Here is a 22,984-nt window from a genome sequence, read left to right on the forward strand (position 1 = left end):
TTTGTTTTGTCCTTTACTTATATTGTAGTACATGTATAGCAGTGTAAATTTAAATTTCCACTTGAGCAGTGCTAATGGCAAATATTCGTCAATCTACAATTGAATTATTCAACTAAAAATTCCACACTTTCCACACACATGAATAGTTTATTACAGACATTACCCTTTGAGTGATTATTCCAATAAATCTCCATTTTAAAATGAACACGTTTCTAATCTATTATTTTACAGTGGACACAGTAACAATCATTTCACATGCATAATTATGTACAATATAGTTGCATATGAATAAGTGTTCGTCTGTGCATGTTACATCTGGAAAACAAGACATTGGTCCTTTTTTATTGTATTTGCTTTGAAATTGCAAATGATGTCAGTTTTTCATGGAGAAAAAAAAATCTTTTAACTCACAGCTATAATTAAGACAATCAGAAAAGCTGCTTATTTTGCAGCGGTTTCTTCATTTTTCCAGTCCATCCTCAGAGCTGATGGGTGAGTGTCAATTGATTGTCGTTGTCAATGTCCAGCTCCAGGTCTGTATCTTCTGAAAGGCTCCATTCCGGTTCCACGAAGGACTGTTTTGGCGACGTGGATCGCACACCGCGTGCGGCTTCAAGCACGTGGGAGTCCGCTGCATTCCGGGTCGGAACCCCGGACTGGTCAGACGTCGCGTCTCCTTTGTCATTCCTCCCCGCTGCACTACTGACGTCATCCCCGGGTTTACCTCCTTGTGGATTTTCCTGAGCCAGTAAGTGAGTATCCAATTAAGAACTTCAAAATAATAATAATAATAAAAAATAAAAAAAACAACTGCGTAAACTTGTAGGAAAGAAACCAACCTGTTTGAGTCGTCGCCACTTTGCTCGTCGATTTTGGAACCAGGTTTTAACCTGAAAATGTAGATACACCCATTTCAGAATTGCTATTTGCCCCTTCGACGTCTGCCTATATTTTTAACGGTGCTGATATTTGAGGTTTTATTATTCCCTGACGCCCGTGCGTCAGTGGGCGTGTTCCGAGAGGAGTGCGCAAATTAAGTAAAAATGTAATCGCAAATGATTTTAATTATTTACCCATGAAGTTTGTGTTATCATTTCTGATCACAATAATAATAAAATAATAATTGTAATAATAATAACTTCTCGTTGTTGTTATTATTATTATTATTATTATAAAATATGGATAATAATTATAATACCCAATTATTATTATTACAATAATAATAAAATAATAATTGTAATAATAATAACTTCTCGTTGTTATTATTATTATAACAAAATATGGATAATAATTATAATACCCAATTATTATTATTATTATTATTATCTACAGGCTCGGTATTTGCTTACCTGTCGTTCGCTTAGCTGCAACATCTTGGCCAGTCTTTTCCTCTCCGGGGGTGAAAGGTATTTCTGGTTTTCGAACTTCTTCTCCAATTCGATGGTTTGGTCATTCGAGAAGCGGACCTGACCGCCTTTTCTCTTATGCAAGGGCCGCTGGATGAAGGGAGGCCACAGCAGAGGTTTCCCTTTGGAAGAAGGCATTTTATTTTTATTTGACTTTTGCTTTGTTTTTTATTTGTTTTAAACAAAATGAATATGTGCATGTAATCTTCCCGGGCAAACTGAGTTAATGCAAGTATAATTTCACACTCATTTTATTTATTGCGCTTTCCCGTAAAATAACTGCCCCTCCTCATCAGCGCTGTTGTCGGTCCATTTTGGTAATGTAACGTAACGTTAGTATCATTTCCAGTAATGCTGTTTTTTTCATCAATTGGCACATTATGACAACTTGCTGTATTCTTAAGACGCCTAAATAAAATTGTACTTAAATATGACGAAAAATAGGCCTACTGCTTGTGGAGGAAAAAATAAAGATTATACGGTACATAAACCTTGAACTATATTGACAGTGACTATACTCAAATTGTGGCCATGTGATTCTATTTTTCTTCAAATTGAAGCCTGCCCTGCGGCTTTTTCAGCAAGAACATATACTGTACACACCCAATATAGAGAATTAACCGCAAACGACACCGCAATAGAAGTGTCGAATAGTGATGTAACTAGTTTCAAATCTGCTTTCCCGTTTGTCAGTGAGGGACAAACAATAGTTGTTGCTTGCAGCTGTGCACCGGCCTGCTGCTTGAACGCTTTCTTTTTCGGGAAGGTCGTGACAGAGACGAAACTATGGCCAAATATCCGCTTCATGTGTTTCCTGCTTGGTGGCGTGATTATGGGCGATGGCATGCACCGACAGACACGCATGTCCTCTTCTCATTTACACAATCAAAGTCCACTAGGCGAAAGTGGTTTTTTTTTTCTTTTTTTTCTTCTTTCGGTCTTGGTTGAAACCAAGCGTGCATGGGCTGAGATTTTGTATGGTAGTTTTTCTGTACAGTCATAAAAAATCGGAAAATATAGACTAACTGATATTTTTTGCAATGGATTGTAAAGTGCAATGTTGTATCCAAATTGACTTGATGCAAAAGTTGATTAGAATGAAGCTTTTAGGTCTTGCTCGGCGACAACCGATCATTTATTATCATTTTATTTACCGAGAATTTTTTTAAAAATGAAATCAAACGTGATTTGAAATCATTCTAACCTCAAATGACCACGTAGGGCTATTTTGACGCATTCACGCATACTCATTCAACAGTGACACATTTTTCGCAATAGGTGTAGCCCAGTTTGCAATCATAAAGAAAGTCAGTCACATCCTCACTGGCCATGCAGAGGAAGTGCAACAATATGTGAAAAACGGATCCCGGGCTATCAGAGGCCGAGTGTTTCCTGAATATGTCTGTATTGAGGATGTCGATAAAATAATCAGCAGCGTGCAGCGGGCTCCCGAGGAAGCGGCTGGCCGGAGTGAGACAGGAAAACATTCAACAGCTTCTGAGAGCAGATTTACTCCTATCGACAAGCTCACGGCTTCCGCAATGCAACGGAACACGTCCCGGAGCTCATTCAGCACAACACCAAAAGTCACATGACCCGCTTGTCACGCTCCACTTAAAAGAAACTTTTATCGCGTGCAATATCAGATCCGTCGAGACCTTTAAACAATTCTATCTATACAAGCACATGGCCTGTCTATATAGGATAGACGCCATTCGAACCTTTCAGTTTCCTGCATGACATGCACGCGCACACAATGATTTAGGGGCACATATGTTTTAGTCACTGGCTGACTCTCCCCTCTGATGTTTCTGAACAATACAATGCTGCAGGAAAACGAGTCAAGGTTAACACATGAGCCATCCACAAACACTACATCCCCACCATTAGTGTTTACTTTGAGGGATGGATTTATGGATTCAAACTCGACCCTTGAAGTTAGGAGAACGCTCTGATTCTGAGATGCGTTTTTTTTTTTTTTAATGGTACTTTCTACACCCAGTTTATGCATGCATGATCAAGCGTGATGTGCAAAAATAGGCTTTTTGGCACAGCACCAAGATGTGTTGGGGTCTCAAAGCTGCACGTGCGTAAAATCATTTGCACATTATATCCGTTATGTATATATGCGCTGCAGGAGTCACTTACGGCACCAGTCCAACTTTTTTTGGGACAAAATTTCGAATTTAAATAGAGAATTTATACCCAGGGCTAATGATCAAAAATCTAAATGCACGGTAAACCTTTTGTTTTGTGTAACCCTTTAAGGCCGCTGAACGAAGGGAGTCCAGAACGTCAATAAAAATCTAAGTTCATGACGGAATGAGTCAGGTGGAATCGAATCCGCAGCCTCCGAACTGTTTGAAAGGGACATTAATACACCTTGATGAACAGCACTGCGACCTGCAGGAGTTCATGTGCCGAATATATCACACTGCTTTATAGTTGTAGTCCTACTTTGTAAAGGTAAATTTGTAATTATTAATCGTATGAATAGAAATATTCGATAGTGGTGCAACAAACAGCCGGAAGCGGAAGAATTGTGTTAAACATTTAGAAAATCAAAATAATTCCGACTCTCTGAGCAAATGATTTACAACGCTGTCCAGATTCTGTCAGTAGAAGCATGGGAGAGAAAAAAACAAAATATTTGAATGAATATGGGATTAAATGTAACTCACCGAGAGGGTCGTGTCTGAGGGTATGCGCATACTCCCCCAATGATCGGTGCTGCTGGTGAAAGGGGTACACGGAGCTCGCGAACGCCCCAGCGTAGGCGTAGGTGGCCGTGAAAGCTGCAGCAGCGTGGTGGTGGTGGTGGTGGGACAGCGCCGGATGGATCGGCGTCGGTTCGTAAATTGGCGTCCGGTAAGGCGAGATGAAGTTTGTAAAGGACGAGTTAGGCGATGGGAAAGTTGGCGTGGGGATGATCGGAGTGGATGACGAGGTGGTGGACGTGGAAAAGGAAGAAGACGAAGAATTGCTGGTGGTCCTCCCTAGAATATCTTCTATGTAGAAGGGAGTCGGATGAGCTTGCTGGATGGCAGTCGGTGCGTAAAGAGGGACGCTCATCCTGGTTCTTTTGCCCTTCTCTCCCGCTGTTTTGGATAATTGAGTTCTTTTCAAGTCTTTTCAGCACACCAACCATTTGCTGCATCCGTTAAGTGAAAAAAGACAGTTTCAGTAACGCGCGCGCGCGTGTGTGTGTGGAAGGGTGTTTTAGGAGGTCCCGATCCAACTGTTTGGTTGTTATCTGGCTGCAGGCGCAGAAGGGAGGCGATAAATGCACGAGTCATTTCCTCCAGGTGGACAGCGAACGTTTTTGATTGGCTCCCGAATCTCCTTCAATCGACCCACACATTCAGTGATCAGATGACAGTTGACAAAAGATAATTGCTTCTCGGCCAAACAAAGACGCCTAAATAATCGCTTTTAGTTGCTAGATTAGGTAAATATATATTTTTAAATATAGTACAACTACTATTGAGCAAGTGTCATCTCCATTGTATCATATAATCATTCGTGTCATTGAATTTTAAAAGTGTTTAAAATGATATGGCTGCAGTTTGTATGTGTTAACTTTTTGACTTATCAAATAGCTCCTTATCTTTAACTATATATTAGTCGACAATCTAAAGGGTGCAGTTTCGCAGAGAGTGATTAACTCAGGATTTGAATGTCGAATGAAAGATAGCCAGCCACAATCAGCGATAATGAGTCTGCAGATGTATGCGCTTATCTTCCTTATATGTGTCCTGTTTCACTGTCTCTTAATCTTTCACAATTTTACGAGCATTACTAACTCGGCCATATAAAGTCACATCAGAGTGCCAAGTGGAAGCGAAATGCTTTATCGTCTGATAAATGGGATCACTCATCGAATTGGATTTTGCGATGAGTCTTTAAAACGCGCGCCGCTAACAGTTAACTTTCCCAACTGCTGTCATTTAGATAAAGGGGATTCCGAGAGCAAACATGGACGTGAATAGCCTTGAAGACATGAAAGAAAGCACCAAAAGGCTAATATTTGGACTGAGACAATAATTACAGCTCATTGATTGCCTTGGCGTCAGACTCCTGAGCAAAACGATTGATAGCTTTTCAATAGGAGCAGCGGCTCGGTGACAGCTGGCGCCAGAAATGTTACCACTGACTGACAAATCGCTGCACGCCACTGAACAACACGAAAAACTGCACTTGTCAATATTTCTTATACAATATCATACTTTTAAAGCTGATTGACTGATGGTTTAGTGACTGCAATTCTTTTTTCCAACAGTAATTAAAGAAAACTATCACCTTATATTACAACATTACAATAAAGCACAGATTAGAATGACTCAAAATAATGAGAAAAGTTGTCATAATTCAATGTTGTATTTCTGCAACACATAGTTATGTGCTGACCCGTAGCTGAGTTTAGCAATGTGGGTCCACTTCTTTTTTTATACACATAATGTAAGTACAAAATAAATTGTATAGAACGCTAGGATGCTAGCAACGAATAAATCCACAGAATGCATACATTTCGTAATTTAAGTCTGCAAACGGACATGGAGTTCTTCAATAAAAAAAAAGAAGTAATATTCTAACAAAAGAAACTGATGGCTGACCCAGACCTGAATTACTGAATCTCTCCAGAGATTGTTCCTTATGTTCCACCTTCTGGTGTTTCCACACCATCAACACTCTGTTCTTGATCAGGGCATGGTTGCAGTGATTTCAGGATGTGTTCCAGTGTCCAGTGCTCCTCGTGTAAGGCATGCTGCTCCAAAGTGAACTGACCCTGCTTGGTACGGACCAGTTCCTTGACGTGAGCACACGATAAAAGTGCTGTGACAGACAAACAGATTATTGTTGTGGTGAAGCACAACATTTGGGATTGATTTGATTTGTTAATAGATCTAACCTTTGCCCAGGTCATCTATCAAGCTCCTCACATAAAACCCGCCGCCACATTCAATATCTGTGATGAAAAACATACAAGATTTTCACGGCCCGCTTAAAAGCATAAAATTCTGTACTGAGCAAAATGATCATGGACAAACCCAAAGTGAAGAAGGGCAGTTTGAACTCTTGTAGTGTCAAGTTGTACACCGTGACAGATCTGGCAGGTTTGGCCTCGACCTTATGACCTTTCTTCAGAAGAACAGACATTCGCTGGCCATCTTTTTTCAGTGCTGAGTAACTGAAACGATAAGAGCGTTAAAAAAATGAAACTCACGAGATGAGGAAGAAAACGTTGTATGCCACTGGAAATTCTGGACTCGAGTCACACTAAAACTGTCTACATACATACAGTTTATGGATATTTGTTAATCAGCATTCACATCTTTGCATAAGCGTGGAACCAGTTTTTTCTCGGAATTGTTGTACTTTAGCACCATCTGGTGGAACCTTAGTGTCATTGAAGGTGCAAGTATATCCTTGTTTTTCTTGCTTTTCAGATGTACTTTGTTGGCAATCCTTCAAATGCACCATATGCGTTCAGCTACTTACTATTGAATATATGAATTAGTCATCGATCATTAAAGACATTTTCTGCAATTAGATACATTGCAACAATATTCACACATGGTTAAGCCTTACAGTGGTGGGACTTGCATGATATCGCCAACAAAACGGTTCAGCTTCTCCTCCACATCCAACTTGGTCACATGTTCTGGATAAAGAAAAAGAGAGACACTATGCACAAACACAGAAATACAAATATGCATATTTATTGACAACTAATTACAACAGAAGATTTGATGGGGCTTGTACTTACGGAAATCTTTTTCTTCTGTAACACTGCCAGTAGCGTCCAGAGTGTCTGTTGCTTTACCCAGCTCTGCTACAGCAATGTATTTCTAAAAGAAAACCCATGATTGATTGCTTAGTTCCATAGGTTCTCCATTCATTCACGACCTACTCTACTTTACATATTTAGTACGACTCACCTTGGAACCAGCCAACATTGTGCTGAGCATTTTTGTACCATTTCCAACACCAACAACTAAAAGGAACACAGAATAATGCCAAGAATTCAGACACACTACCATTATGATGATGGCAATTAAAAGATAAATGGGGAATACCTAATACTCCACTGGCAGCACTGTCAAGCGTTCCTCCGTGACCCATCTTGAGACTCTGTTTCTTCCTCTTCCTCGGGTTCGGGTTCTGCACACCGGCTTCTATAAAACAAACAGATCGTCAGTGTTCCCCTCAACCAACGAGACCCATTTCTTTTCATCTACGTTACCCTTCAGTAAAGTTTCTTTCAGTTTGTTCAAAACATCAGCAGACGTCGGTCCTTGCTTTTTATAAATTGCAAAGAGTCCATTCAATGATTGCAATTTAGATAGAGAACTAGTAAGAGGTGCAGCTGCGTTACTTCCTGCCATGCTTTTCTGTCAATACGCGTTGATCTTCTTTGTTGGTTTCAACCAACGTTTAAGCTCAACACCGCCGTCTGCTGGTAGTTAAATTTAATACGTTTTATTTTGTTTGTAAACAAAACAACAATGTGGGATTTAATTAAATATTAGGAAATGTTATATCACTCTAAATTTATTTTTAAGTAACTTTTATTCCTACGTTTGTGCTTTCGTAAACAAGCCCGAAAGCAATGATCGTCTTAGTGGATGGACTACATTGACCATGATGCCTCACAAATGGAAAGCACTTCCTGGTTGATTGTCAACTGTGTTATGTTTCAAATGCGGCGCTCAACTCTATAAGGTCTGTGGTTGTTTTAATTCAATTAGAATATATAGTGTCTGTACTTGTGGTAAACGTTTTAAAAAGTCTGACTCTTTTATTTTGGGAAAATTGGCGAAAGTACGAACTTGTATCATAAACAGATGTTAGCCAAGTCACATTGTTCGAACGTTAGCGTCGTATGATAGTTAGCGAATGAATGCATTTTCTTTTATCTGCTTGTTGACCACTATATAGGTTCTTTAGAATTTGTGCACAGTGGAAATGTATATAGTTTCATTTAATTATTATTTGTTTTCAACGTGTTTTTGTTGAGCTATCTATACAAGCGACTTATGGTATCAGGCAGAACCGTTACATGATAACACAAGATAGATTGAACCCGCCTCTTCTCCTATACACCACAAAATACTTATTTTCCAAATTACTAGCCGTATTATTGAGAGGGACTCTCTGTTGTCAAATTCTCTAACTGTAATGTTTTAATCTTTCCTTAGTTGCGGTGGCGATGAAGAAGTAAACGCTGTGCAAAAGAAAGGACGGCAGAATGGAGGATTTCAGGCAGACCTACTTAGGCCTGTGTAAGGAAAGAGGTGTTGAGCCACAAGAGAGTGTCATGGTCAAACTGCTGGAATGCAAGTCATCCCGTCTGGATGTGAGTGGGCTGAGTCTGTCGGCGGATACCTGTGCACTCCTTGGCCGTGCTTTTCAAAAGGATACTTTCTTTACAGAGGTGTCACTCAGTGACTGCATGGTTGGTGACGAAGGTGAGTATCCAGAGGGTTCATTTCATTTTTGTGTTTCGAAGTTCTAACTTCTCAGTGCCAACGGTTAGTTATTAATCAGAACTTTATTTTGTACTCTTGAGGGCAGGAGAAATAAGGGTACAACTTTACCTAATTTCCCCCCTTGCGCCGTTTGCTGAGTATTTAATGTGATTATGTTTACCTCCTTGTGTGTCGACTCTTAGGTGCCAAAGTTTTCCTCACTGGACTTTTTTACAATACAACCCTTAAAGTCTTAGATCTAAAGGTAACACTTGAAAAATGGACTATGTTGAATATATTTCATTGTATATATTCTTTCATGCAAAATCTGATTCGCAGGGAAATAACCTGAAATCATCAGCGGCAGAGGCTTTGGGGAAGCTGTTGGCACGTAACAATACTCTTACTCGGTAAGAACGACTTTTTCAACATAGTTATGATTATAACTACATCATAACTCGGACATTGACTCAACATTTTGTATGCAGGTTAGTTCTCGACTGGAATGCGCTGGGAGTGTGGGAGGAAGCCTTTACTGCCTTTTGTGAGGGTTTGGGCACCAACAATGTGCTGACACATCTTGACCTTCGCAACAATCAGATCAACCATCATGGAATGTTAGCACTTGCTCAGACACTTAAATGCAACAGCAGCCTGAAAGTACTTGGTGAATCACACACAAAATATTAATGATAATAATAATAACATAGCAATGGTGTTTATGGAAAAAAAGTCTATAGTCACCCTTGGTTTTGTTGTGTTATTAATGACATTTTTTGATAGTAATTCTGATACAAAGGTGTACTGTAAATCAGTAAACGGTTGGTTTGATACCCTTAGCGGGATTATGCCAAAAAAAAAAATAGGGCTGTGTATACAAATGTATTTGTAACTAATCTGAACACAGATTTTACGCACTTCATTGATTTTTGTCTCTGGCTGTTGACAGACCTGAGGTGGAACAACATTGGTCTCCTGGGTGGCAGGTGTCTCCTGGAGGCTCTGCATAGCAACCACAGTGTTGCGCAATTGGAGCTGGCCGGAAACAACATACCCAGCGACACACTCAAGGCACTTGGTATTGAATCTACATCCTTTTTTTTTTTTTTTTTAACCTTATGAGCAAACCATAACCACGTCATTCTAACTTTGAATCAATTTTATGCCCTTACTGTGTAACCGCTTCAGAGCACATTGTTGGACGCAACACAGATCGACAATCCACCTTAAGAGAAAGCCACAGCAGAACCCAGGTCCTCAGCAAAGAGATTCAGAATCTGAAGCAAGAGAAGGGACGTCAGGTAGCAGAAGCACTTATTTGTTATTTACTATTTTTTAAGTTTAAATAAAAAAATTTAAAAATCATGATATTGACCCTTCCTTCACTTTTCTAGTTCCAAAACTTGATGGTGACCATCGACAGGCAGAGAGAAGAGATGGGACAGTCAAACCTGTAAGAACATAAATTGTGTGAAATCACTTTGCAGACAAGAGAATGCATATACAGAATTTAAAAATACACGACATATTATGTTTGTGATCTAATCAAGTTGTATGCTTTGTTTGACTCGTTAGGTCCAGTTCCATCCAAATCAGTCAACTCCAGGAAGCCTTAAATGAGAGGAAGTCAACTGTAAATTCTCTCACTGCAAAGTAAACATTTCGTATTACAGTACAATAAAATGCATCCGCCGCAACAAATTGTTTAATGTAAAAAAAATATTGTGTGCAGATTGCAGATGACTGAGGCTGCCTTTGCACTCTCTGAGCAGAAAAATCACAGCCTGGCTGAGCTGATAGCGAGATTGAAGGTTGCGAAGGAGCAGGTCATGGAGGCGCAGAGCCGAGAGAAGAAAAAAGTACACGAGGTATCGTTTTTTTTAAATCTTCATGAAACAATAGAAAACAAGTGAGACTGTGGGTATTACACTTTTTATTATGTTTGAAGCTTGTGAAATTTTCTGCTCCTTCAGGACAGCGTTTCCAGGGAAGGAAAGCTTCTCAGAGAGATCCAAAACTTGACAGACACCAACGTCCAACTCAAAAACAAGGTACAACAATTGAGTCTTTGCATCCGTTTTTATGACTTCACGAAATTGCTCTGATGATTTTTGCGCGCATCTGTTAGGTGGACGAGGTGGAGCGCAAGTGCAAGTCGCAGCAGCAGCAGCTTTTTGAGCTAAAGCAGGAACTCACCAACAGCACAGCTGAGCTGAAGCTCAAACTAGCACAGGCAGAAGGCAAAACAAAACAGTGAACCATTTAGATTGCATTTCCGTCACTGAAACTTGGAAATATGGATTCTATCTTGTCCTCTTAGACCGACTGGAAGTTGAGAAGCGAAGGTTCAAGCAAGGCCTGGAGGACATGGATCATCTACGACAAAGAGAGGTATTTCTCTCTCTGTCTCTCTCTCGCTCTCTCTCCTCTATCATTCTCTCTCTCTCTCCTCTCTTCCGCCCCCTCTCCATACAAACTAACAAGTCTCTGTCCAGGTTGAACATGTTCATCGTCACCGAGAGGAAAGTGAGAAAACTCTACAGGAACGCATCTTCAAACTGGAAGGACAACGAATTCAACTAGAAGAGGTTTGGTGAATTGTCATTTACATCATATCATTGTCATTTATAAATGAAAAGGTGTGGGACTGATAATCACGTACTAGTTTTATGTAAGTGTCCTGCCTGTTTTTTAGGACTTGAGTAAGGCGAAAGCTGCATGTATGGCAGAGAGATCCCAGGCAGAGGAGGATCTGAGTAAAGCTCGTCTTCAAGTGAGACAAGAAGAGGTTGGTTTACAAATTTCTGATTTACCATTTTGCTCTTCTCCTTCAATTCAATTTTTTTTTTTTGGAGCAGCAGGAACGTGCGTCATCATTGGAGGAGAAGCTTCGCTCAACGCGTTCCTCCTTGCAGGAGATCCAGCTGCAAGTTTCCCAACAGAAACAGATCATCTCTGACCAACAGGCCAAGAACAGTCAACACAACATTGAGACAGATTGCCTGCGTCGCAGAATAGAAGAGCTCCAGCAGGTATGGGCGGCACTATTTGGGTTTGTAAATAAACTTTTTTGTTTTTTTTGCAGACCCCCTGAGAGCTCGGTTAAGCACTGCTTGACTACCTGTCCTGTATAATGTAACAAAAGAGGTGCTAAACCAATATGGCTTAAACGTGTTTACTTGCAGGAATTGTCTGGTAAGGACCAGGAAAAGGTGGCTGAGGTGAGTCGAGTGAGGTTGGAGCTACAGGAGCAGATCGGTCATTTGGAGGCCGAGAGAATTGCTCAGGGAGGACTGAAAGAGAAGATCGGTGCCCTTGAGAGAGAACTTAAAGGTACTTTGTATTATAACATACAAAGAAGTTTATTGACAAACCACACACTGATGATATAAGGACAAATAATTCTATTCTAGTTATGTACATATTTATTTTTGTGACATTCAAAAATAAACCACAAGACTTCAGTAAACAAAACAAAGGCATTCATTTGATTAAAATGTAAATTCTTAATTGAAATAGAAATTTAGTCGACTCAAAATTTGTCCTGTTGTTTTTCTCTCCAGAACTGCTAATGTTTTTCTTTGTGGTTTACTGTTGTCGTCATTGCAGTACTAAATAGTAACCACCGAGAGGCGCTGCTTGACAAAGAAAGCGAGATGTCCTCTCTGCTGGAGAAGCTCCGTCTTAAAGAGGCAGAGATCAAGAGGATGAGGGACGATGAAGCCCAAAGAGCTACATATCTACAGAATGCCATCCTTACCTATGTGCAAGGCTCCCCTCTAGCACAGTACAGCAGCTCCAATAAATGACTCAATGACCTCCAACCTCAATTCTCAGCCTTTACTGACGAGTGCTAAATGTTCATATTTCATCTGCAAAAACGCTTTAAACGCTGTATAATGGTGCTACTTAAAAACATACAGCTGTCACCTATAGTCTCCATTCTGGGATGCATGAGGTCACTTATTTCAGTAATCAAAGATCTTTACTATCAAGATAGATCGCTAGCAATGTTTCTATGTGTTGTAATTTGATGCTTTGGATATGTCCGGATTTGCCTGTCAAAATGCCACTTCAAGAGCTTGTAAACCATTTTTAAAATAGTGCAACGGTTTTCTTTTCAAGCCAAAACTATGCTGGCTGTACAATACATAACCCTAAACACGTCTTTTGGTTGTTAGCTACCTGACATTACTGCAGTTGTGAGTATGCCTTCAGTTGTGACAGAAAGGATTAAATATTATTTCTCTATATTGAGTCTTACGCTATAGTCTTAAAAATGATATATACACGTCTCAATGATATTACAGTGAATAGAGTTAATGAAGAAAGATATAAAAATGGGTTGCAATCCTCTTGTTTGGTAAGCTAGGCAAAACCGGAAGTACACTGAAGAAAACATCTCATCCTCGGCATTGCTAACGGCCCACTTTCTCCTTTGAGACAGCCGTTCGGTACTTTCCGGACTCGTTCGGCATAACTCGTCATCTCCTCTTTCACTGCAGCGCCTTCGCCGAGCGGACTGGCCCGCTGCCCTCATCCGAGTTCTCAGTGCACCCTGTCGGATCTATTAAACGACCACCGCCGGCTCCCCGGAAGCTCTCAGCTCGCGTACAAATGCAAGCTATCAAATGTGTGGTGGTCGGCGACGGGTAAGGGGAAGAAATTCTTGTCCATGTTCTCTCTCCCGTTATGTGTCCACAGAGCGATGGGAGGATGCTATGTAGAAAAAGGGGTTGGGGCTCGTTGATCTGTCGATCGCCCTATTTTCGTGCACTCTGTCCCCGATGTTTGTTCGAATTGTGTTGTTCCGCCTTGTGGTTCTATTTCGTCCTGTATCTTGAGGTTATTAATCAGCCCAAATGCGTTGGGATGCGATGCGGACCACCCACACGCCTTGTAGGCCACTGGAGGCAGGCTGAAGTGCTGATGCACGCTTAGGAATGTGTTGTCCTGTTAACAAGCAGGCAGGCAGGCCCCGCTGCCCCAATTCTTCCATTCATTTGCATCTTTGCCAAAGTAGCAGCAGCAGCAGCAGCAGCAATAGAACACTTGTCGACAAGCGTCATTATTAAGCATGCAAACGACAGATAAACCCCAGTTGTGTGCAAAATAGCCATGAGTGATGACACTGGTTTGTGCAATTCTTGGAAAGAAATCCTAAATTGCATACTTGAACATGTATTGTTTGGACTTTTGCAGCCAGGGAGTGGCCTTGTGGGTCAGCCTTGTTTAATGAGCCCAAAACGTTCAAATGAATAAATTCCTTTTTGAAGCACCTTATGCTTTCATTCATCATCAATTGTTGTGTGTGAGTAGGGTAGAGGTCACTTCTATGCATGTGGGTTGTGATGGAGTAAATTCAGGGGGGGTAACTATGTCCCTCAGGCTGCATGAATGTAGGCCAGTGTCAGTATGGCATTCACTGAAAGCTGCCGCCCTTCACATACACACCCAGCGACGTACCTATACGTCAGAGTGATCATTAACACACTGTTGTCTTTCAGGGCTGTGGGTAAGACCTGTCTGCTGATTAGCTACACCACCAATGCATTCCCTGGAGAATACATCCCCACTGTGTGAGTCAAATGGAGCAGATAAACTTCATACTGTTCGGGGGGGGGTCGACAAAATCTGGTGTATCAACTTATTGTTCTTGCAGCTTTGACAACTACTCCGCCAATGTTATGGTGGATGGGAAACCAGTCAATCTGGGCCTTTGGGATACAGCTGGACAGGAGGACTACGACAGGCTCAGACCATTATCTTACCCACAGACGGTAATCAAACATCTCGTACAGAAAACCTTATGTTACTTAAGATTAGATCATATTTTATGCTAAATTATTTCAATGTCATTGGTCAGCCATTTTATGATGTTAATCGTGTCGTTTTTTTTTAGAGGGGGGTCTTCTAAACATTTAATACAGTCCTTGTTTAGCTCAGTATAATGTGAATAAGACAAAGGGTTGCAAAAATAGCTCGAGCTAAGCTAAAGAATTGAAATAAAGACGAGTACTTCGGGAAACGTATGCCTATGTACATGTACATGTTGTTGTTTTGAGTTTCAGCTTGTCCGGTCAGGAGGTCGTCATGGCGAATCTCTTACATGAATTGATTGCGACAGTTTGCAGAATGCCCAGCTGATACAATCCATCTATTTTTTTAAAAATCTGGGTTTGGAAACTAGCAGCATCATGTAACACTGCACGCACATACGTTATCAACCACTGACGGGGCTCAATAATTTAGATTTTTTTTCTGTGTTAAAATCTCAATTTGCACCTTAGATCAGTTACTGAACTTCAAGGTGTAAATTTCCCCTGAAGAGCTGGCTAAGAAAATCATATACAAATTAGTCTAACCTTTAAAAATTCGGCAAAATTGTAGAAATTGTCCCTTTGGATTTTTTTTTTTGCAAGTCAAGTTTATTTATATATTTATTTATTAATCACCGAATCATCTTAAAAGAGTTTCACGCTTACCATTACATTTACTTTGTACGGAATTTAGTGATCCGATTGAAACTGTAGACATCGCAGTGTGTCTGTGGCTACACACTCACAGTCTCACAGATCTTGCTCTCAACGAGTCATGTCTTTGGTTCTCTCCCAGGATGTGTTCTTGATATGCTTCTCCCTGGTCAGTCCGGCTTCTTTTGAGAACGTCCGAGCTAAGGTCAGTACGCTGACTGATCGCCCCGAGCCCTTCCCCGCCGAGTCTGACCACAACGAGGCACATCTTTGGCTCCACCTGGTTTATTTCTCTTTCCACCATCCATCCAGACCTTGTCTTCCATTCTACTGGATTTGTACCCTCTGGGCCAGAAAAAAAGGCTGCAAGACGAGGTCTGAATGAGTTGAAACACTGCGGAGTGTCGGCCTTCTGTGGTTTTGTCTGCTGAGCGTCATGAGATGCTTTCATAGGAAATCACATTTTTATGAGGGTCGACTCTCACGGTGTCGTGTTGCCCGAGGAACTTCTGTCCTCATAAACGCTTCCACGTAGCTCCGTAACCAATTTTGTCATAATCACGGAAAGGCGCGCAATACTCTGCCTCTGTATCAAACTAACTTCTCTCTTTCTCTCCTGTCACCAACTTGGACCTGCATTTGTGCGAATGTGTGCATGTATCTGTGTGTCCTTGTATTTGTATGTATGTGTGGCGCCTCAGTGGTACCCTGAAGTGAGACACCATTGCCCTAACACGCCCATCATCCTGGTGGGCACCAAACTGGACCTGCGAGATGATAAGGACACCATTGAGAGGCTGCGGGACAAGAAGCTCTCCCCCATCACCTACCCTCAGGGTCTGGCCATGGCAAGAGAGATTGGTGAGATGATGGATTCCAAATCTTTGACGTATTTGTATTAAACATCATGGCCTTTTATTGTTGGCTCAGGGGCCGTGAAGTACCTCGAGTGTTCCGCGCTGACCCAGCGAGGCCTGAAGACGGTGTTCGATGAGGCCATCCGAGCCGTGCTCTGCCCTCCGCCTGTGAAGAAAAGGGGAAAGAGGTGCACCGTGTTCTGAGAAGCAGAAAAATCCCGAAACTAGAAGCACCACTAGGGTGATGAGGCGAGTAAACTAGCTTGAGTGGGTGTTCACTGCTAAGATTGCTTTCTTTATATTGATGTTTTTTCAACGCGATATTGGTAACAGGACCAATATTTCTCTGATTGTGTTCTCATTACTAAATAAGGTCAAATACGTACATTGAGTGTTTTGTACTCATAGAACCACACTGAGTTCCCATGAGGGCTAACAAAGGTTTCTATTGTCTTACCTGTCCTTCTGTCCTGCTTGCTTGAACGAATGCCGCCTTGACTGATAGAACGTGAACTGTGAACATGTCTTAAGGATACGCCGTGAGTTTTTAGATTAGAACATTCATATGAGGAACTAAAAACTCGTCCTTAAATTACAATTCAAGCATGATGACGTCAAGAAACGGTTATTGAACACTTGTGTAAAATTAGCTGTGGATTTTAAAGCGTTCATAGAAATTGAATAATAGAAGAATATTTATCAATACTTTGTAAAAAAAACATTTAATAACACTTAAAATTGGGAAATATCCATCAAATCCCAGAATTTGCATTGGTGACAAGAAATCTTTAACTTGGGGACAATGTTGGTAATTGTATGAAGTCTGTAAAATTTGTCCTGCAAGTATAAATGAATGCAAAATGTTTCTTGGGTGTATTAACTAACATGAAACACCTAAAAAAAAAATTGAGACTCCTGGAGTCATAATGAAATGAATAAATCCTGGACCATGTGTCAGAAAATGTGTAGGTCATCAGATGATGGTGACATTTTATTCTTCCTGATAATTACATTGTGTAAAAACTATAAAGACCTGTATAAAACTAATTGTCACAATCGGGAATTAGGAATAAAGGCATTGTATTTAGAAACCAACTGATTTAGGTGGAAAGTGGTTTGAAAACTTAATGGGGCCAATAACCAGCTGGTCAGCCTTGTTAGTAGATTTGTTTTCTCTGTGTCGCATTTAAATTTAATGCAAGCTTAAAAAAAAATGTAATGATTTGCCAGAAGACAATGCCTGCTCTCAGCCCACCTTGAGTTGTGTAACAATTTGGCAAATCTGTTGTTGCTGAGATAAGAATTTAACACCCTCCTCCTTTTCTGACATTTTTCACATTTCAAGCACAATGAAGAAATATTACAAATACTAAAATTGTGCTGTATTCCATTTGGACTCATAAAAATTGGTTTCATCTTCAGAATAAATATGACCACAGTAGCAACTTTGATCCAAACTATGGAATTTATTTATTGTGATGCATTTAAAATGTTAGTTACAAAAAAAAAAAAACCCTCATGTAACGCAAAATGAACAAAATGAACTTTTTGTTGTTTGTGGTCAAAAATCATCTGATGTTACTGTTTGAGTAACTTTTTCCTAACTGTGAACATGTGACGGACAAACATTGAAAACCTTGCTGCCTCTGAGGGTGGAGGAGTTTGCATGGGTCTTAAAATATTCTGCCATTGTTTTGATGTTGTTTGTATGTGCGCATGTGTGCGATTGCGTGTGTGGGCGTGTGTGGGAACATTGATAAGTTTGGAGGAGGTGCATGAAAGACAGTATTGTTTTTGCCAAGTTTTTAGTGTCAAGTTTTTGGTACTATTTCATATTGTACTGCAGTAAAAAAAAAAGAAAACACAACCGTCAAAACAAAATAACATGTACAGAATAATTCTTCGAAAATGAATGCTTTATGAAGACCTAAATGAAGCCGATTCAACTTTTAGAAGTCAAAAATGAAACCAAGCGATTCATGATGAAGTTAGAAGTGTTGCTAACATTGTAGAATAAAAGGTCAATTAGTTTCGCTCAACTATCAGTGACAAAAAAGATTCAACATTTAGGAAATATACTCAAAGTATTTCTGTATGGGTGCAGGCTTGTGGGGACACTCGCACCTATTTGTCATGATTGTTTTCTTGACTGGCATAGCTAATTTTGTGGTTGAATAATGTGTTGTCCTGCCTAGATAAGGTGTCGAAGTAAAGCTGACAAATGCAGCACCAATTGTTAATCTACTACTGCATGGAAGTTCTATGGTTATTTGACACACTGTAATTCTTAGGAGAGGTTGAAATGCATCGGCCATGTACGTATGTAATGTAAGATGAATTGTGTCAACGGTGTCTCATTTCTTTTTTTAATTTTATGACTTCACGTCTGTGTGGTTAAATATTTCAATTTTTTGGAATACTAAATACAAATGTATATGTACGTCTGGCTTTTTGTCCTGATTTATTCGACACACGAGACATTACATGTAAAATCATCAAAGAAAGTGGAATAAAAAGTATCTGGATATGGACAATATAGTAGCGTGTTAATTTATTTGACAGCAGGGAAGAAAGAGTTCTGCTGATTGAATGTTTTTATTTTATATTTCTGTATGGCTCAAATTGGATTTTATTTATATTAGATTATGTGTCGCCATAAAGGCAGTATGGAGGTGCTTTTATTTTGATGTCATTTCCTATCATAAAGGCAGTATGTATATGCTTTTATTTTGATATCATTTCCTGTAACTTACCTACCGCTTCCTGCTTCGTAGTCAATTACGTCCTACCTGTTTTCTATCTGTTCAAAAGGAATTTCAACTAATTTCCGACTGTGAGGGATGCTAGAAGCAAAGTCGTGAGTAAAGTTTATTCTTAAATTGAATAATTGTTAGATGAAGTTGGGTTTAATGTTGGAAGAGAAGGGAATAATTTAAAAATATCGTTTTTATTTACATGTATTTGCATATTGAGAAGCTATTAGTTTGATTTACTCATGTCGATAATTCTGTTTAGCCCCACCCCACATTACATTACTAAATGTGAATTGAATCAGTGTTCCATTAGTAGTAAAAGTGACCACTCCCACGCCATCAGTCATCTTGAAACACCAACCTTGACTCTTGTCATCTGTGTTGCCCTCACTGCAGTGTAGCAATTGAAGCTATCCAACAGGTTAAAGATCTCTAATGTCATAATTTGATCAAATTAAATGCACAATCATTTTCTTCAAAATTGTTTTATTTTGAAAAGCATGCACAGCAAATGTGAAATGGTGCAGGATGTGCTTGTTTAACAGGCGAGGAAGCCTCCATCCACTGGTAGGGACACTCCATTTGTCATTGTGCTCTTATCACTCAGCAGGAATAGAATACTGTTGACCACTTCATCCACCTCTGGACACAAACACAATATATATATATATAAAATGGTCAAGTCAAGTGTGCTGGTTCCAACCTGCAAAGCGACCCAGCGGGATACGGGATGTCATGGTCTTGGCTTTGTCAGGATCGCTCCAACCTATACGGCCCATTTCAGTCATCACCACAGTGGGGTTCACGCTGTTCACACGAATCTAACCACAAATGCAATCCAGAAATTTCGGTCAGAGTTCATACCAACATCTATATTGATAAGCTCGTATACCTGATGGGGTCCCAGCTCGAGAGCCATGACTTTGGTTAACATGTCAAGTGCTCCTTTGGTGGCACCTAGCACAAGATGATTCAATAGAGTGACGTTGTGCTCTTTTTAAACAATAACAAAAAGGAAGACACAAAGATGGAGCTTCAGTTTACTTACAGTAGACAGCATGGTTTTTCAGGGCACATTGCGACGCCTGGCTCGACACATTGACGATGGAGCCTCCTGATCTTCTGGCGATCATGTCACGAGCCACAACCTGCCACACAAATGCAATAAGGGAAGAGCTTGCTGTCAAAAAACAGGATGTCCTTTATCTTTACCTGGGACACATGCAGCGCCGCTTTCACATTGACAGTGAAAGACCTAGAAATAAATAAAAGACACTTTATTTACCGGGCCACACTTTCATTAGTTCCCGCCTGAATCATAACATTTCATTTTGTCAGTAAGTTTGAGTTACTTTGTTTTCATTAACGAAAATAACCTTGCTCAGCAATGTCTTACTGGTCAAACTGGTCAGGTGTGACCTCAAGAAATGCCTGGAGTTTGGCACATGCAGCATTATTGACAAGAAGATCAATGGGACCGACGTTTTCGAGGGCAGCATCTGTGGCCCCCCAGTCTGCCAAGTCAACACACACAGGTATGATGGATGGACACTATAGGAACACAGCACAAAACAGGCAGCATGACAGCTCTGGAATGCGTAGATGACTATTGGTCATGTACCTCATGCAGCAGATGGTCCAGGTCAGACTGTGTGCGTGTGACTGCTGTGACTTTTGCTCCATAACGTGCCAGAGCCAGAGCTGTGGCCCTGCCAATCCCTGAAATGCAGAGGTTTTTATTTATTTATTTATATATATAGATATTTAGAGAGGAAAGATGGAACTGCTAATTTTTCAATTCAGGTTCAAATAATATTAAAAAAGTGTACAAATATTTCAAATTCACTTGTGTACGGTAGCGTGGAATACATTTAATATATTTCTATTTATTTAGTAGAGAACATTGAACTATTTCATTACAGCTGATGGGGTTACTTTGACCGTGATGTTAGCATCCATCTATCCACAGGGGGGCGCTGTGCACCGTATTAGTCGTTGGGTCAGTGTACAGACGCAAGAAGCAGTCTTTTTGTTTTGGTGTTGTGTTTACCTTTTCCTGCCCCGGTGACCAGAGCGCGTTTGCCTTCAAATGAAATCTCCATGACAAAACTGCTCCGAATAAAATCAACTGCAAACGAAAACACATTTCACTCGTTCGACCTAGCAGTATCGACGTGAGGGACTCGTTAACTTGTCACGATCGCATGACAACCGAAAGCCATAATTCATCATTTAAACAGAGAATGTTTGTTTCTGCAAAAATGAAAGTTATTGTGCTTACCAGGGTAGTGCAAGCACGGAAGGGGCAGTCCTGCACCGTAGTAGTCAGGAAGGGGCGTCCCTCAGTTCCGTTTGGCTACCAAGTTAATGGTCAAAGTGGGCTTTGCTACCGGCCCCATATAAATTATTTTAAATAATTTACGATCACTGTCAAACTTGATCAAAGGTACAACACAAATTTGTATGAAACTCAAACTATATGACAGAGTATTATTTTTTGACAAGGCTGGTCTTTTTAACTAGTTTTTGAGCATTTTTTTATGCGTGTTTACTTAATTATCCGAACTAGTGTTGTATGCATGATGTGGGAGTGTCTTTTGTGCAGGTTGCCAAAGACGCGCTTTTTGGTTACTTGAATTGAGCTTTCTCGGCTACCGTACACTTCCGCTTCAGTGAGCAGCTAGCTCTTCAGGTTGTTACCATTTGGGCTTTCGAGTGAGTCATGTCAACTTTTTCCAAGCTCTTATACTTGCTGTATGTATGTAAATGCATACATGTAAACAATGACATGAAAGGAGAATATTTGTTAGTCGTTAGGTCAGTGGCACTTGCTAGCTCTCATGAAACAAGAGTTGGAGCGTTAGCTAGCACGCCCACAAGCAGCACTCACTCGGCTGTCAATCAATGGATAATCAAGGAAAGCGTTTGATTTGAACGTTGTTTTTTCTATGTTTTGCCACGTCCAACCTTGAAGACTGGAGGCTCCACGTCGGCTGCTGGTCGTCTATCTGCATATCTCGAAAGGTACCTCCCCATTTTCCATGTAGCATTATGCCTCTGGTGACTAGCAAGGTGGACCTTGTCCTGTTGATTATTTGGGCCACAGTAAAAACAAACAAAATAATTGCTCTACAGTCGTTAAAGTTACATGTCAATGTAAGAAGTATAGTTTAGAAAAATATACTTGCATGTTAACTTAAAAAGTATATTTTTGATCATAGTTGGCACTCATGAAAAGTGAAAGCGTACCACTTTGTTCAAATAATATGACTTGAATTAAAAAAAATATATAAATCTAAAAAAAAATTGTGTGTAAGCTATGTTAGTTGGTAGTGTTATGTGCTTGAGGAGCTGATGTGCGATGTCATATTGTCATGGCACACCAGGGAGAAGGGGAGCACATGCAAGCAGCTGACATCTCTCACAAAACCAAAGTGCCAGGTACTGCACAATATCATCATCATCACACTCGTCTGGATGTGTTTTTTGATGACATTGATGCAAACCAAGTTAGTCAGAAACATATATTTAACTGACTTGGTTTGCGTCAGTGTCATGGAAAAACTTGGCCAAAAGTATGTGGTGGTGGTACTGTGCAGTACCTGGCACTTAGGTTTTGTCCCAGTGAGAGATGTTTGCACTGTTTGCATGTGCTCACCTGCCACGAGAAGTAAGTGACATCATACCTGAGCTCATCAACCGCTTAATCTGTTTCCATGCAGGCAGGGCCTTTTCAAACTTCTTTTCTATTCAATAAGTTGGTCAAGTGGCATGTCTTTGATTTATGAGCAAATTTGCTCATTTGAAGTCTTTCATGCTTGGTGGTCACTGCATTGGCAAAGTACTGTTTGAAAACGTAAGTGTCCACACAAGTTTTCAGCCTTGAGGTGAGTGTCACTGCAACAGACCCAAGTCTTTGCTGCTTCTCTCTGTGTGCACATGAGTCAAAGTGATGCAGTCACTTTGAGTCATGTGGAGACAGAGAGAAGCAGTCAAAGACTTGGCTCTGTTCAGTAGCTGAAGGCA

The 22,984-nt window shown here is 40.4% G+C and overlaps 5 protein-coding genes across 6 annotated transcripts; 2 read left to right on the forward strand and 3 right to left on the reverse strand.

Annotated features, from left to right (window-relative positions):
- On the reverse strand, positions 1-4,667 carry hhex (hematopoietically expressed homeobox). The gene is made up of 4 exons (XM_037278996.1): positions 4,088-4,667; positions 1,350-1,528; positions 840-890; positions 1-740 (listed from the first exon to the last, which is right to left on the reverse strand). Exons 1-4 carry the CDS (start codon positions 4,476-4,478, stop codon positions 480-482), a joined length of 882 nt encoding a protein of 293 aa, XP_037134891.1. The 5' UTR covers positions 4,479-4,667; the 3' UTR covers positions 1-479.
- Positions 4,668-5,763: 1,096 nt separating this feature from the next.
- On the reverse strand, positions 5,764-7,818 carry trub1 (TruB pseudouridine (psi) synthase family member 1). Its single transcript, XM_037279003.1, has 8 exons — positions 7,651-7,818; positions 7,484-7,582; positions 7,346-7,401; positions 7,174-7,255; positions 6,996-7,068; positions 6,455-6,594; positions 6,316-6,372; positions 5,764-6,239 (listed from the first exon to the last, which is right to left on the reverse strand). Exons 1-8 carry the CDS (start codon positions 7,790-7,792, stop codon positions 6,058-6,060), a joined length of 831 nt encoding a protein of 276 aa, XP_037134898.1. The 5' UTR covers positions 7,793-7,818; the 3' UTR covers positions 5,764-6,057.
- A 254-nt stretch (positions 7,819-8,072) lies between these two features.
- lrrc45 (leucine rich repeat containing 45) lies at positions 8,073-12,974 on the forward strand. 2 transcript variants are annotated; one of them, XM_037278815.1, is made up of 18 exons: positions 8,073-8,129; positions 8,606-8,875; positions 9,079-9,140; positions 9,215-9,285; positions 9,364-9,542; positions 9,825-9,953; positions 10,064-10,176; positions 10,270-10,328; positions 10,451-10,528; positions 10,608-10,743; positions 10,849-10,926; positions 11,004-11,115; positions 11,196-11,266; positions 11,371-11,463; positions 11,571-11,663; positions 11,734-11,907; positions 12,061-12,208; positions 12,485-12,974. In XM_037278815.1, exons 2-18 carry the CDS (start codon positions 8,656-8,658, stop codon positions 12,682-12,684), a joined length of 2,016 nt encoding a protein of 671 aa, XP_037134710.1. In that variant the 5' UTR covers positions 8,073-8,129; positions 8,606-8,655; the 3' UTR covers positions 12,685-12,974. The 2 variants fall into 2 exon arrangements, with proteins under 2 accessions (XP_037134710.1, XP_037134711.1); XM_037278816.1 differs by lacking the exon at positions 8,073-8,129 and having other exon boundaries at positions 8,684-8,763; positions 8,840-8,875.
- Positions 12,975-13,339: 365 nt separating this feature from the next.
- Positions 13,340-17,240, forward strand: rac3b (Rac family small GTPase 3b). Its single transcript, XM_037279037.1, has 6 exons — positions 13,340-13,527; positions 14,383-14,454; positions 14,538-14,655; positions 15,491-15,553; positions 16,050-16,209; positions 16,279-17,240. The coding sequence occupies exons 1-6, from the start codon at positions 13,493-13,495 to the stop codon at positions 16,407-16,409; spliced, it is 579 nt and encodes a 192-aa protein (XP_037134932.1). The 5' UTR covers positions 13,340-13,492; the 3' UTR covers positions 16,410-17,240.
- Positions 17,241-19,427: 2,187 nt separating this feature from the next.
- dcxr (dicarbonyl/L-xylulose reductase) lies at positions 19,428-21,321 on the reverse strand. Its single transcript, XM_037279018.1, has 9 exons — positions 21,240-21,321; positions 21,009-21,086; positions 20,580-20,677; positions 20,355-20,509; positions 20,171-20,213; positions 20,007-20,106; positions 19,851-19,915; positions 19,662-19,779; positions 19,428-19,600 (listed from the first exon to the last, which is right to left on the reverse strand). Exons 2-9 carry the CDS (start codon positions 21,058-21,060, stop codon positions 19,497-19,499), a joined length of 735 nt encoding a protein of 244 aa, XP_037134913.1. The 5' UTR covers positions 21,061-21,086; positions 21,240-21,321; the 3' UTR covers positions 19,428-19,496.
- Positions 21,322-22,984: the final 1,663 nt, after the last annotated feature.

The sequence above is a fragment of the Syngnathus acus genome, chromosome 19 (genome assembly GCF_901709675.1).
Source record: "Syngnathus acus chromosome 19, fSynAcu1.2, whole genome shotgun sequence".
NCBI lineage: Eukaryota > Metazoa > Chordata > Actinopteri > Syngnathiformes > Syngnathidae > Syngnathus > Syngnathus acus.